This window comes from Myotis myotis, unplaced genomic scaffold (assembly GCF_014108235.1).
Source record: "Myotis myotis isolate mMyoMyo1 unplaced genomic scaffold, mMyoMyo1.p scaffold_m19_p_2, whole genome shotgun sequence".
NCBI classification, from domain to species: Eukaryota; Metazoa; Chordata; class Mammalia; order Chiroptera; family Vespertilionidae; genus Myotis; species Myotis myotis.
The window spans coordinates 84,435,127-84,447,071 of record NW_023416324.1 but is presented as its reverse complement, the minus strand read 5'-3'; the positions used below and the strand labels follow the sequence as shown (position 1 = coordinate 84,447,071).

The following is an 11,945-nucleotide window of genomic DNA, read 5'->3' as shown; positions in this document are numbered from 1 at the left end:
AAGAAGGAGAGGGTTTCACAAAAGAGGGAGTTCTTAACAATAACCTGACCATGCCCATTGAGTAAGGCGATTTATAGGAAATTGTAAAGAAAATAGTTTAAGGTAGTGAATAAGTAGGGAGTCAATAAAATTTGAATGGTGGATAACAAAGTTGAGATACTATATGTAAAGTGAGGAAGTTACCTTGGTAATAAGGCTTTATAGGATGCCCAATTTGTGTAATTTCGAGGAATATGTGAAGCAGAAAGGCAATGAAGTAAACAGGTGGTTTTTTTCCTTAAAAATGTTATTTTATATCTCTCTGGAAAAGAATACATTTGGCTTTTAAGGTCATTGCAAGAATATGCATTCCTTTTGCATATTGGAAAAATAAAATGGGCTTGTGTCCCAGATATTCCACTTGGGTTTCAGATAAGGTCTGGACTCTGTTCTAGCATTCCTGTTCCTTGCTGTTCTGCAAAAGAAATAGAGAGCAATGGATTAAGAGAAGAGAAGAGAGCCAGCTATCTTGTTGGTCGTGATAAAATGTACTGTTGTTTTTGAAAGTGTTGAGTGTATTTTAAGATAGTTGGGAGCAGGGACAGGCCAAAAGAGCATGTAATGGAGACCTCTCTTATCTTTCACTGCAGTTTATTAAAATCCTGGGAGAAAATTAAGAAGAAAATATGTGCTAAAAATTTAAAATATGGGTGTAGGGTCAAGCAGCGTGCTCACTGTAGGAGATGATCATTGTAATTAATGATGATACATATGGATAATGTCAATTTAAGAAAGCTGTGTCAGTATACTGTTTCTTTTATGCTTCTCTCCTCATACAGGCTGCTTCTCTCTTCCTCTTAATATAGGCATACCTCAGAGATATTGTTAGCCATTCCTCTCTGTTAGCCATGGTCACTATATGTATTGTCTGTGAATTTCTGGTGTGTGTGTGTGTGTGTGTAATTCTAGCATGATGTATAGCTATGGTAAGTAGTTCTACAGTAGGCAAATATCCCTAAATAACCAAAAGGGCTGGATATCGTTCTTGTTTGAATATAATCCAAAATGTAATCAAGTTCATGGTCGCTTGTGATTAATGTCAACTAACATCCTCCCATCTAAAGATGAGAGAGGAGGAGGAAGGAAGATGGCAGCATGTTAAGGAGAAGCTACACTGACATTCTCCCAGGACCAAACTGGAATTAAAACTAAGATATAGAAAAATCATCTTGAATAACCAACTGAAGACTAGCTGGAGAGAACCCTTATAACCAAGGGCTTAAAGGGGAGATTGCACTGAGCCTGGTAGGAAGTGTGGAGTCATGAGAGGGCTGGTCAGGGTCCCATCTTTCTCAGGCAGCAGCTGAAGTCCTGGAGAGATATCTCAGCTGTAGGTGGTTCTCCCAGAGAAGTCTGGGGTCTAAACCCTAAACCAGGCTCCCCAGCCCAGGGCACCAGAACTGGAAAAGGTGCCTGCATAACATCTGGCTGTGAAAATCACCTGGGATTCTGTTTGGCAGGGACAGATGGCTAGATATGCAGACACCCCCTTAAAGGGCCAACAGACTAATTTTTATTTTTAGCCACTTACCTTGGGCTCCAACAGTGGGAGAGCAGAGTGGACTATAGCTGCATGAGCGAGAAGGGGAGAGAGCAGAGAGGACAAACTTCAGGATCCATGTGCTGAGTCATTCCCCCAAAAGGCAGAAATCATCTTTTTCATTCAGAGCTTTCTCATCAATTGAGCTTTTGCCTGGGTGGGAAGAAATTTCCCCACTCATTGGAAACCCTCCCACCCTGCAGAGTTTACTACAGTATATCCAACGGAGCTCTACAGCCGGAGGCTCATTAAGCGATTGAGACTAACAATCAGCTTGCAGGCAGAGGTGGATCTCTGACTGCTGTGAGTCTTTGCCTGACCTGCCTCTTGGCCCTGGGAGAGGAAAAACAGACCTTGATGCACACCTCAGTCCTTCCCACATGCATTCAGCCTCAGCAGAGGGAGCCACAAGTTGTGGACACACAACAACCCCAAATCTATGGGACATAATGAAAACAGTCCTGAGGGGGAAATTCATAGCACTACAAAGTGGAAATAAATGACATAGAGATAAAAAAGAAAACATTACAAACGAACAACTACATGCCAACAAAGTGGACAACCTAGACAAAATGGACAGTCTTTTGTTTTTATACTGTTTATTATAAATGGTATTTTTGAAAATCTTACCTTCCAAATGTTTGCTATCAATAATAGCAAAACAATGGACTTTTGTAGACCTTTTCCAATCTTCCATTTCTTTTAATTACCCCCTTATGTTTCCCATTTTTTTTTTCTATTTATGCTGTAGTTGGGATAAGTTATTTTGTTCTATATTCTAGTTCTCTCCAGCTTTGTTGTATCTTCTCTTAAACACATCTTTTGAGGTGTTTCTCTTGTATTTTATTTATTTTTATTTAATTGTTTTAAAAATACTTTATTAAATTTATTTGGGTGGCATTGGTTAATAAAATTATGTAGGTTTCAAGTATATAATCCTATAATACATCATCTGTATATTGCATTGTGTGTTTACCAGCCAAAGTCAAATATCATTCCATCACCATATATTTGACCCAGTTTACCCTTTACTACCTCCCACCCCTTCCTACTGGTAACCACTGTAATGTTTTCTATGTCTATGAGATTTTGCTTGTTTGTCTTGTTTGTTCACTTGTTGTTTTCAATTTTCTATTTTACATATGAGTAAAATCATATGAGTTTTCAATTTATGTTTTTATATTTTTTATTTCTAGATATTCTAATTGGTTCTTCAAAACTGCTAGGTCACTCCCCCTCACCCCGCCCCCCCCTCCCAGTTTCTGTTTACTCCAGATATTTTAAATCTTTATTTCTTTAAATATAGCCACTCTATAATTTGCCTCCGATTATTCCAGGATCTGGATTCTTTCAGGACCTGTTTAGATAATTCTGTTTTGTTTTTGCTACTTTTCCTTTCTCATTATAACTTACGTAGTTTCTTGTAACTTGGTTACCATTGACTTTGGCACTGTTCATTGTCCATGAGGCATGAGTTTTGGTGATTCTTGTGAGTTGGGTGAAGGAGCCCTTCTCCAGACAGCTCTGCATTTGCCTCTTCCAGGTGTTTGGGGCGCTGCCTCTCTGTAACCAATTCAAATTGAAGCCATGGCTTGATGTTTTCTGAGCCACTCCTAGGTTTAAATTTAGTCTGTAATTTAAAACCCAGGGGGCTGGGCTCTGGGGAGAACTACTCAGTAACAGATTATGTGTATGTGTTTTTTCTCCTTCTTTGCTCTCTTCAGCATTAAAACACCTCAATCTTGGGACTGTTTTTAGAGGGTGAAGGGTGGGTTGTTTTATTTCTTGTTTATATTCATTCTAAGGGGTCTTCATTTGGGTTTCTAGGTTAACAAAAGACTAATATTGCCCAGCCAGCATGGCTCAGTGGCTGAGGAATGACCTATGAATGAGGAGACCATGGTTTGAATCTCTGTCAGGGCATATGTTGGGGTTGTGGGTGCAATCCCCAGTGTGGGGCATATAGGAGGCAGCTGGTCAATGATTCTCTCTCACCATTGATATTTCTATATCTCTCTACCTCTCCCTTCCTCTCTGAAATCAATAATATATATATATATATATATATATATATATATATATATTCATTCATTTATTTATTTATTTATTTTAAAAAAACTAATATTAACCTTTCAGCTTGGTGGACCCTGGGTTTTGATTTCTATCCTTCTTATTCTTGTGAGGTCTTCAAAATAGTAATACAAGTCCACTAGCATATGGCCTCAGGGCAAAAGGATTTGGTGGCTTTTCTTGCCTTTATGGCTTCTTACAGTCTCCTAAACCTTGGTCTAGTAATTTATTATCTTGTCATTTCTTTGATGATTTTAAGGAGATTAGAAAAAAAATTATTCATTATTTTTAGTTAATTTTAGCAGGAGGACTGGTTAAAAAGCCTAGTTCTTTATTATTAGAAATAAACTAAAATGAAATTTCAATATTGTTTAATATAGGCATACCTCAGAGATATTGTGGTTTAGTTTCAGATGACCACAATAAAGTGAATATTGCAATAAAGTGAATTATATGTATTTTTTGGCTTCCCAATGCATATAAAAGTTGTATTTACACTATACTGTAACCTATTAAGTGTGCAATAGCATTATGTATAAAAAAATCAATGTGCACAGCTTAATTAAAAAATATTTTATTGCTAAAAATGCTAGCCATCAACTAAGCCTTCAGTGAGTCATAATCATTTTGCTGATGGTGGGTCTTGCCTTGATGTCGATGAAAATGCAATATTGTGAAGCATAATAAAGTGAACTGCAATAAAGCGAGGTATCTCTGTTTCATCATTTCTTAGTTAAAAAGTAATTTCTTCTGGCAACCACCAGTTCTCTCTGTATCTTTGAGTCTGTTTCAATTTTGTTTGCTTATTTATTGTGTTCTTTAGATTCCAGATATAACTGAAATCATATAGTATTTGTCTTTCTGTGACTAATTTATTTTACTGAGCATAATACTAGGTAGGTCTCAAATTGTAAGATTTCATTCTTTTTATGGCTGAGCAATATTCCACTGCTTTTTTTAAATCCACTCATCAATTCTAGGTACTGAGTTACTTCCATAGCTTTTTTATTGTAAATAATTCTGCAATGAACATAGGGGTGCATATATTGTTTTAAATGGGGGGGGGGGCCACTGGTAGAAAGAGGTGAAGGAACTGAGAAGCACAAATTGATAGTTACAATATAGTCACAGGAAAGTCAGTAAAGCACAGGATATATAGCCAATAATATTGTGATAACTATGTAGGGTGCCAGTTGGGGTGCTGGAAATATTGAGGGGAACACTACATAAAGTACATGATTGTCTAACCACTAAGCCAGGGGTCCTCAAACTACGGCCCACTGGCCACATGCAAATACAAATATTGTATTTGTTCCCGTTTTGTTTTTTTTTACTTCAAAATAAGATATGTGCAATGTGCATAGGAATTTGTTCATAGTTTTTTTTCTTAAACTATAGTCCGGCCCTCCAACGGTCTGAGGGACAGTGAACTGGCCCCCTGTTTAAAAAGTTTGAGGACTCCTGTACTAAGCTATACACACAAAACCTATACATAATAAAAATAAATAAATAAAAGTACTCTACTAGCTGAGACTAGGCAAAGAGACCTTGGTGTACATCTTGGTCCTTTCCAAACAGAGGGACCCAAAAGCTGTGGATTTCTGATAGCTCCAAACAGGGTACTCAGGGCCAGTAAGAACAGCATCTGACACTGTCCAGCACTAGATATTGAGAGTCATAGCTAATATATAGACACAAACCCAAAGAGGCAGCCAAAATGGGGAGACAAAAAAATAACCCCCAAATGAAAAAACAAGAGAATTCTGCAGAAGAAGAGCTAAATGAAATGGAGATAAGAAATTTACCAGACATAGAGTTCAGAATAATTATGGCAAAGATGCTCAACAGCCTGAGAAAAGAGACAATAACTATAAAGAATGACACAGCATTAATAAAATACACAGTATACAGAATATACAGCAAATTAGGGAAAGCCAAAGATTGGATCAGTGAATTAGAAGAGAGAGTAGTAGAAAAAAATCATTCAATCAGAGAACCAAAAAGGAAAAAAACAATTAAAAAATAAGAAGACAGCTCAAGGGAGCTGTGGGACAATGAAACATAGCAATATTCACATCATAGAAGTACCAGAAGGGAAAAATGTGAGCAAGGGATAGAGAACGTGTTTGAAGAAATAATGGCAGAAAACTCCCCTAAACTGGTGAAGGAAAAAGTAACACAAGATCACAGAGAGTCCAAAGCAAGAAGAACCCAAATAGGCCCATGCCCAGACATATCATAATTAAAATGCCAACAATTAAAGACAAAGAATCTTAAAGGCAGCAAGAGAAAATCAATTAGTTACCTATAAAGGAGATCCCCCATAATGCTGTCAGCTGATTTCTCATCAGAAACTCTATAAGCCAGAGGAAATGGTATGAAATATTCAAGGTAATGAAAAGCAAGGAACTGAAACAAAGACTACTCTATCCAGCAAGGCTATCATTCAAAATAGAGGGTGAAATGAAGAGCTTCCCAGAAAAAAAAAAAAAAAAAAAAAAGGCTAAGGGAGTTTATCACCACCCAACCAGCACTGCCAGAAATGCGAAAAGGACTGCAGTAAGGAGAAGAAGAAATATAAATAGAGAGAAACATATTCATAAAGAATTAAAATTGCGATAAATAAGGACCTATCAATAATAACCTTAAATGTAAATGAATTAAATGTTCCAATCAAAAGACATAGGGTAGCTAAATGGATACAAAAAGACCCAAATATATGCTTTCTACAAGAGACCCACCTCAGAACAAAGACTCACACAGGCTGAGAGTGAAGGGATGAAAAAAAAAATTTCCAGGCAAATAGAAATGAAAACAAACAAATAATCAAACAAACCACTGGGTTGTAATACTCATATCTGGCCAAAAGACTTCAAAATGAAGGCCATCACAAGAGACTGTAAGGTCACTACATGATTTTTTGAAAAGATAAACAAGATTGGTGAACCTTTTGCCAGACTCATCAACAAACAGAGAGAACCTAAGTAATTAAAATCAGAAACAAAAGTGGTGAGCTAACAACTTTCATCACAGAAATACAAAGAATTGTAAGAAAATACTATGAGCAACTATATATCAACAAACTGGACAATGTGGAAGAAAGAGACAAATTCCCAGAAAAATACAATCTTCCAAAACTGATTCAGGAAGAATCAGAAAACCTGAATAGGCCAATAACAAATGAGGAAATTAAAGCATTAATAAAAAAATTTCCAGCAAAAATAAATAAATAAATAAATAAATAAATAAATAAATAAATAAATAAGAAGTCCTGGTCCAAACAGCTTCACAGGGGAATTTTACCAAACATTCAAAAAAGAACTAACGGCTATCCTCCTCAAACTATTCCAAAAGAATCCAAGAAGAAGGAACACTTCCAAGTTCTTTTTATGAGGCCAGCATTATCCTAATTCCAAAAACCAGATAAAGACACTACAAAGAAAGAGAATTACAGGCAAATATCCCTGATGAACATAGATGCTAAAATCCTCAACAAAATATCAGCAAATGAGATCCAGCAATATATTAAAGAGATCATAACACCATGACCAAGTTGGATTTATTCCAGGGATTCAAGGCTGGTATAGTACTCACAAATCAATAAATGTGATACATCACATAAACCAGTTGAAAGACAAAAATCCCATGATCATATTAATAGCACAGAAAAAGCATTTGACAAAATCTAATACCCATTTTTTATAAAAACTTTCAGCAAACTGGGAATACAGGGATCATACCTCAACATAAAGGCCATATATGACAAACTTACAGCCAACATTATACTCAATGGGCAAAAACTAAAACCATTTCCCCTAAGTACAGGAAAAAATGGGGAAGTCTGCTTTCACCACTGTTATTCAACTTAGTACCATAAGTGCTAGCAACAGTAATCAGACAAGAAGAAAAATTAAAAGGCATCCAAATTGGAAAGGAAAAAGTAAAACTCTCATTACTCACAGATGACAAGATATTTTACATAGAAAACTCTAAAGACTCCACCAAAAAACTACTAGATTTAATAAATAAATTTGGCAATGTAGCAGGATACAAAATTAACACCCAGAATCGATGGCATTTTTATATATCAATAATGAATTCTCAGTAAAAGAAACTAAACAAACAATTCCCTTTACCACTGCAAAAAAATAAATAAATAATAAGATACCTAGGAATAAACTTAACAAAGCAGCTAAAAGACTTGTACTCAGAAAATTATAGAGTGTTGAAAAAAGATAGAGGAAGATATTAATAAGTGGAATAATATCCATGTTCATGGACTGGTAGAATTAACATCATTAAAATGTCCATACTAACCAAAGCAATCTATAGATTCAATGTAATCCCTATTAAATTACTGCTGGAAGCAGACCTACCCTTGCTGCTTGACGCAGTCACTGCAGGAAAGAAACATCTGTTTCAAGGGACCTGGCGTATATGGCATACTGTTCTTAATATGTTTGCTCCCCCTCTTAAAGCTATGTGTTTTAAACAGGACCACCTCTCTGAGAAAGGTTGTTTCCCCAGGTGAGGATTTTTATCAGTAAAACCCCTTAACTAAGTGCCAGATGGGTCGTTAATCACTTTAACTACGAACAATCACGCTTAAGTTACATAATCTTTACTTAGAATAACATCCTTCAGTTACTTCCTTGTAGCTTAATAGAGCAATAGAGTAACCTTGGAATGGAGATAAGAAACGCCCTAACCTTTGGAATAGAATGGATAGGATTAAAATCAAATAGTATAAATACAGATGTAAGAGGAACCTGGCTATGATGATCACCTGAATGCTGCTTCCGTGTCATCCATTCTTTGCCGACTCTGTCCACACCTTGGGGAACCCCTGGACCTGCTGGGGCTGGACCCCAACAAATTACAAATTTGTTATAGATAGAACAAATACTCCAAAATTTTATATGGAACCAAATAAGACCCTGAATAGCCACAGCCATCTTGAGAAAGAAGAACAAAGTTGGAGGGATCACAGTAGCAGATATCAAGTTATACTACAAAGCCACTGTAATAAAAAAGCCTGGTACTAGCATAAGAATAAGCATAGAGATCAATGGAACAGAACAGAGAACCTAGATATTGACCCAAGCTATTATGCTCAATTAATATTCGACAAAGGAGGCAAGAGCATACAATGAAGTCAAGACAGTCTCTTCAATAAAGGTTGTTGGGAAAATTGACAGATACATGCAAAAAAAAAAATGAAACTAGACGACCAACTTACACCATACACAAGAATAACTCAAAGAAGACTTAATTGTATTGTGAAACCATAAATATCCTAGAAGAAACCATAGGCAACAAAATCTCAGACATCTCTTGTAGTAATATTTGTAGATACATCTCTTAGGGCAAAGGAAACTAAGGATAAAATGAACAAATAAGACTACATTAAAATAAAAAGCTTCTGTACAGCAAAAGAAACCATCAACAAAATAAAAAGGAACCCACTCCATGGGAGAACATATTTGGCAATGATACATCTGATAAAGGGTTAATACCCAAAATATATAAGGAACTCATACAACTTAACAAAAGGAAGACAAATAATCCATTTTTAAAATGGGCAAAGGGCAAAGGACCTAAATAGACACCTCTCCAAAGAGGACATACAGATGGCCAAGAGACATATGAAAAAATGCTCAAAGTCACTGATCATCAGAGCGATGAATATTAAAATGATCACTTCACACCTGTCAGAATGACTCCCATCAACAAATCAAATGATAGGTGCTGGCGAAAATATGGAGAAAAGGGAATCCTAGTACACTGCTGGTGGGATTACAGACTGGTACAGCCATTATGGAAAACTGTATGGAGTTCCCTCAAACAGTTAAATTTGACCCAGTCAACCCACTTCTAGAATTATATCCTATGAAACCAGAAAAATTGTTGTGGCAAGAAAGGAAAAAAAAAATCATACAGAAAACCAATAGACATTCAACAAATAGTGAGAGCTATTTGAAATTTTTATAAAGAGGCTGTAACTAAAGAGAGAGTATTTATTTTTTAATGTATTTAGATCTATATAGTATTGTTGATTGATGCATCACAGATTGCCCCAACATTTAGCAGCTTAGAACAACAAATGTTTATTACCTCTCAGTTTTAGAGCCAGGAATCTGAGGAAAGCTAAGCCGGGCAGTTCTGACTCAGAATCTCTCATGAGATTCCTGTTATGCTGTCAGCTGGGGTTACAGTCTCATCTGAAGGCTCACCTGGGACTGGAGAATCCACTTTGAGGATTACATATGTGACTCTTAGCAAGAATCTTCAGTCCCTCACCATGTGGCCTTCTTCATCAGTAGTTGCCTGACATGGCAGCTGGTTTTCCCCAGAGCAAGTGACTCAAGAGCAAAAGAGAGAGAGCTACCAAGAGAGAAGCCAGAGGCCTTTTACCAGTGAATCTTGAAAATGACATACCATTACTTCTGCCATATACCCTTGGTCACTCAGACCAACCCTGATACAATGTGAGAGGGGACTGAAACGGTGTGTATACCAGGAGGTAAGGGTCATCTCTGGTATCTTAGAGGCTGCCAACTATAAGCTCATATAGTTCAATAAGAAAAAAAGAAAAAGAAACAACTCTCAAAACAGAAAAATAGAAAAAAGCATAAAAATATGTTCATAGAAAATATATATAAATAACACACATTAAGTTATATCTTAAACATAAACAGATGTTCAACTTCACTCAAAATTAGAACAATGTAAATTGAAACTATATTGAGATACCATTTCTACCCATAGAATTTTACAACTCTCTGTATTTAGGGAGCATATTTTGTCAGGGAGCATAGGTATTAGTAAAACATCTATGAAGAATAATTTGGCAATAACTATCAAAAGTAAAAATACACATTTTCTTTGATCCAACAATTCCACTTCTAGGAATTTATCCCAAGTACATTCTGGCACATAGGCATAATGATGTCTGAATGATTATCTTTATTGGAGCCTCAACTTATAACAGCAAAAGATTGGAAACCATCTGAATTTCCATCAATAGGGAACTGATTACATAAATTATGGTAATATACATATAATAGAATTCTATGCATCTCTTAAAAAAGAATGAGGCAGAAGATGGCAGCCGATGGGATGGCAGGCTGCAAGGTAGTGTGTGAGTAAGAGAGATAAAGGAGAGTACATGGATGTGCAGGGAGTGTCTGTATTTGTGAGTGAGGGACTGCTATATTCCACAGGACTGTTGGGGACTGGCGGACCAGGCTCCCCTGGCTAGGAAGCCTCTACTACCGCTGAAATCTCCCCTGGAGTGGTTGGCTCTACCACAGAGACTGCACGATCTTGAAGTGGAGAGCAGCTGTGATCATACGCCCAGCCTTACCTTCAACTGGGGAGACCTCAGATACCTCACGAGACTCTACAACCACAATGCCCAGGGACCAGCTGCCTCAGCTGCAAACCCACAAACACTGAGACTCCAGCCTCCATGGGTGCCTAAAAAGTTTGTCCAAGGGGAGACAAAGTGGCGCTGAATATGCGGACGGTTCCTGCACCTTCTCACACAGCAGATAGTAGGAATAGCTGAATCAAATAACATCCACCCAGAATTGGCTAATTAAACACAGCTGGTGAGGCAATCCATGGACAGAAAGGTCAGAGATCGCCTAGAGAGAATAAACACAGGAGAGAGAGAGAGCTACATAACCAGACACCCTGAGAGGTGGGAACATGGGGAGACAAAGAAACAGCCTGCATACAAAAGAAAAGGAGGACTCACCAGTAAAGGAAGTAAATGAAATGGAGGCAGGCAATATGTCAAAGAAAGAATTCAGAGCAATGGTCATAAGGATGCTGAAAAGGATGGAAGACAAATTCAACAATATGTGTAAGAACCAAGAGGAGCAAAAACCGGTTTGGCTCAGTGGATAGAGCGTCAGCCTGCGGACTGAGAGGTCCCAGGTTCGATTCCAGTCAAGGGCATGTACCTGGGTTGCGGGCACATCCCCAGTAGGAGATGTGCAGGAGGCAGCTGATCGATGTTTCTTTCCCATCGATGTTTCTAACTCTCTATCCCTCTCCCTTCCTCTCTGTAAAAAATCAATAAAATATATTAAAAAAAAAAAGAACCAAGAGGAAATGAAGCAAGAAGAAATAAAAATGACATTGCTGCAATAAAGAACACATTATAAAGCATCAAGAGTAGACTAGAGGAAGTGGAGGACAGCATTGAGCTAGAAGACAAGGTAGGAAAAAATACCCAAGCAGAACAGCAACTGGAAAAAAAACCTTAAAAAACAGAAGGGGAGCCTAA

At 37.2% G+C, this 11,945-nt stretch overlaps 1 protein-coding gene across 9 annotated transcripts in view; it reads right to left on the bottom strand.

Annotated features, from left to right (window-relative positions):
* Nucleotides 1–268: 268 nt before the first annotated feature.
* Nucleotides 269–11,945, bottom strand: part of LOC118676466 (androgen dependent TFPI regulating protein) — a 113,437-nt gene continuing 101,760 nt past the window's right edge. For 6 of the 9 annotated variants that reach the window (XM_036350455.1, XM_036350454.1, XM_036350447.1 and 3 more), the window contains 2 exons: nucleotides 1,571–1,608; nucleotides 269–449 (listed from right to left, as the gene is read on the bottom strand). In XM_036350455.1, the coding sequence (XP_036206348.1) occupies nucleotides 408–449; nucleotides 1,571–1,608 (80 nt within the window). In that variant the 3' untranslated portion in view covers nucleotides 269–407. Of the gene's footprint in view, nucleotides 455–1,570; nucleotides 1,733–11,945 lie in introns of those variants that run through there. The other 3 variants (XM_036350450.1, XM_036350451.1, XM_036350449.1) reach the window with 3 other exon arrangements.